Raw genomic sequence first — 3,240 nt, 5'->3', positions numbered from 1 at the left:
TACGAAAAAAAAATAAATTCAATTCTAAATGGAAAGTTCTTGTAATGAGTGTACCTTTCATTAAAGAGGAATTAAAAAGAATTTTCATCTCTGCTAAAAAGAGATAGAGAGAATAAACCTTATGTCCAATACGGTAGAAATTATCGAGAAATAATGACATCATCCAAGGCTGAAATTAAATAACCATTACGATTTTATGTTATCCATGATCATTACTTTGAAACACATGAAGACATTCAAATTTCGCTGTACAATGCACGTCCCTAATTCACAACACATGATGCAGTAGCATAAGATTTACTAGAGTTCAATACAAGACACTGTTTCACATAAATTTCGAACCCGCATCTACAACAAGGACAAAAAAATAGACCCCTGGTTTGGCAAATCCAAACATGCTTCATTCAACGGCCTGACATTGATGAATAGATGATCTGCACATCACCAATTGGCGAATGCCTAACCTCATCAAACCCTTTTACAAGAAGTTTGATACTGGCCGTTCATAGTTCCTACTACCTACAAAATCAGAAAATACAAGACAACACTGCTCAATCAAAATAACACTACTGAATTTTGAATGGTACATCAGACAACATAACAGACCTAAACTACTCACACGTTAAGAAACCAATCAAACACTAACCTCATCATCTGGTTGTTCGTTCCTCGCAGTACAATTCCTACGGTCGTGCCCAAGCCCATTACACCTTCTACATCGCCTTCCTATTTTTGCGTTCGTGCTGCCCCTGGGAGCACCCTTCGACTTTACAATAGTTGGATCCAGCATGTTGACATGGTCATCGCCTGCTCTCCTAAATCGGTTCCTTCCGCCTCGTGGGCCCGCTGACTCAATTTCCTTCGTCAGTTTTGCCACTTGAGAAAGAACATTCTCATACGTGTCTCCATCCTAAGCGGCTATATAGCACATAGACATACATGCACTCCACATGGACCCATAACGTTCCCGAAACGCCTTTTCCGGATCGGCCATTGGAACCGCACCAACTTTCTCCAATGTTTTTGCATCTTTACACGACCTGCGAAGCACTAATCGCCTTGGCAATGCCTCTATCTCAAGTTCCTTCATCGCACAAAATATATGACTACAAGGGACCCCTAGACTGTTCCACAACTTGCACGAGCACTCATAATTTTTGGAACTGCTATTGTATAAAATAGTATAAACTCGAAGGGGCCTTCGGAACTTCCTTAGCATGAACTTTTGAATGGTACCATAAGTCTCATGATGAAGCACGAGCAATGCAGCAACTGACTCTATTTGTTTCTTAACCTCAAAGAATATTTCTCGCGTATACACCTTGCTTACAGCCTTCTCAATACTTTCCAACCCTGTTGTCATCACCGGTTCCGAATACAAGCATTTGAAGTCGGCCATGAACTCATTATTCTGATAATCCTTCACCACACGATCCAGGTTCTCCACGAGCTCAAGTAGACAATTTCCAGATCTAATAAACTTCTTGAGGGATGAATTGATTCCCTCACATCTCAATGTTGTTCTAACTCTAGCACAAAACTTATCACACAGATAGGCGTTCGCCCATTGCGCCCTCTTCTCGTATGTTTTTTCAATCCAATCATTATTCTCTAAACCAAAGCTCTCAACCATCTCCGCCCAATAGTTCTCAAACTCTTCAACCACAAAGTTTCCATACACCGCAGTCTTGAATGCACTACAGAAATTAGCATCCTTAATATTAGAGACAACATTCCAAGCAAGATGCCAACTACATGGTCTGTGTGTTGCATTAGGAAACTCGCTCCGGATAGCCTTCTTCATTGATTTGTCTCCATCAGTAACCACAACCATCGGCTCCTTTTGCCTCATTACATCCAAAAAACTCCTTAGCAACCATTTATAAGAAGGAATCTTCTCATCCTCAAGCAACCCAAACCCAAATATAATGGTTTGTCTATGATGGTTAGTACCTGAAATAATCACCAAAGGCCTATTGTATAAATTCTTTCTATAGGTTGAGTCAAAGGCCAAGACATCACCAAAACAATCATAGTCATGCTGCATTTGACCATCACACCAAAACAGATTACCCAAATGGTTCTCAGCACAGTACGAGTATTGTACCACAACTAGGGAATTAAGTTCAATCTTCCCTTTAAGATAGCTAATGGCCGCAGCAGTATCACCCTCCACTATGCGGGAACGTCGAACATCATCGATATAGTTATATAGATCCTTCTTTATAAAATGCAAATTGCGATAACCACCTGCGAGATAGGCAAAGAATCCCATGATTTGGGTTGTCTGGAAACCTGCTTCATGCAAGCTATGAACATGGGCCTTGTCACCTTCCGACATGTGCCGATGTGGTGCCATTACATTTGTGTGGTCTGCTGGGGCTAGTTCATGGTTATGATCCACAACGAAAGACTTCATATTCAACTTTCCACAACCCTTGTCTAGATGAACCAGAAACCTAGCATTAGAATTGGTTCTTGTAATTGGTTTGTGTGCCCGCTGTCTATCAATCCTCTCGTAATGTTTCTTATCGCGCAATCCTTCTCTGTTGCAGAAGAAAAATTTTCTCACAACATTACCTTCATTATCTCTTCCCGAATCTCCCTTTCGAACCGCAAACCCGGTAACCCGTGCATATTCCACATACCTTACATATGCCTCCTCAACTGAATCGAACTCAGCAATAGCCAAATCTTCTGTTGTTACCCCTGCCTCGCAGCGATTGGAACTATTTGGTTCTTCAACTGACCTCACAGTTGCTGAACTAGATCCTTGATCTTTTGCATCATCTGCTACCCTACTACTTTCCTCAGTATCCAACCTTGTCATGTCCACTTCTTCTAATTGCCCTGACTCAAGCCTTGCTGTCTCACATTCGTCAGCCTCCGATCCTGTGCTCTATCCATCACTCGACTGCGCAGAGAACTCTGAGCTACTTTCCAAATCACTGTCTATCTTACACCACCAAATACCTGAACAGGCAAAGAATTTGTCAGCTGGCAACTCAGACAAAAATAGCATGGTAATTGGGCATAAGACATACAACCCAAAAATCATTAATCAGCATCCAAAAGAACCAAGGATCAATTTATATTGTGTTTGGAACACCTTCAGAATAGCTATCCATCAAGAAAAGAATTCTTTTATTTGGTTTGGAGTACAAGAAAAATATCATTTTCAAATCTCAAGTGAATTTTAACTCTCACGTTAATGTTGAAACTAAATCAGACAAAAAATTT

The 3,240-nt window shown here is 40.8% G+C and overlaps 1 protein-coding gene across 1 annotated transcript; it reads right to left on the bottom strand.

Moving 5' to 3' along the window:
- Nucleotides 1–468: 468 nt before the first annotated feature.
- On the bottom strand, nt 469–2,830 carry LOC112770305 (protein FAR1-RELATED SEQUENCE 5-like). The gene is made up of 3 exons (XM_025814685.1): nt 940–2,830; nt 647–876; nt 469–519 (listed from the first exon to the last, which is right to left on the bottom strand). The coding sequence occupies exons 1-3, from the start codon at nt 2,828–2,830 to the stop codon at nt 469–471; spliced, it is 2,172 nt and encodes a 723-aa protein (XP_025670470.1).
- Nucleotides 2,831–3,240: the final 410 nt, after the last annotated feature.

This window comes from Arachis hypogaea, chromosome 18 (assembly GCF_003086295.3).
Source record: "Arachis hypogaea cultivar Tifrunner chromosome 18, arahy.Tifrunner.gnm2.J5K5, whole genome shotgun sequence".
NCBI classification, from domain to species: Eukaryota; Viridiplantae; Streptophyta; class Magnoliopsida; order Fabales; family Fabaceae; genus Arachis; species Arachis hypogaea.
Note: the sequence above shows the minus strand (reverse complement) of the source record. Positions and strands in the feature narration are given on the sequence as shown.

Excerpts from the sequence above, each read along its gene's own strand:
- LOC112770305 (XM_025814685.1), bottom strand. The coding sequence starts at position 2,830 with ATGACAAGGTTGGATACTGAGGAAAGTAGTAGGGTAGCAGATGATGCA. Across the intron at positions 877-939 it reads TGGGTCCATGTGGAGTGCAT|TGGCAAAACTGACGAAGGAA; the intron begins GTATGTCTATGT and ends TTCTTTCTCAAG. Across the intron at positions 520-646 it reads ACGAACAACCAGATGATGAG|GTAGTAGGAACTATGAACGG; the intron begins GTTAGTGTTTGA and ends CTGATTTTGTAG.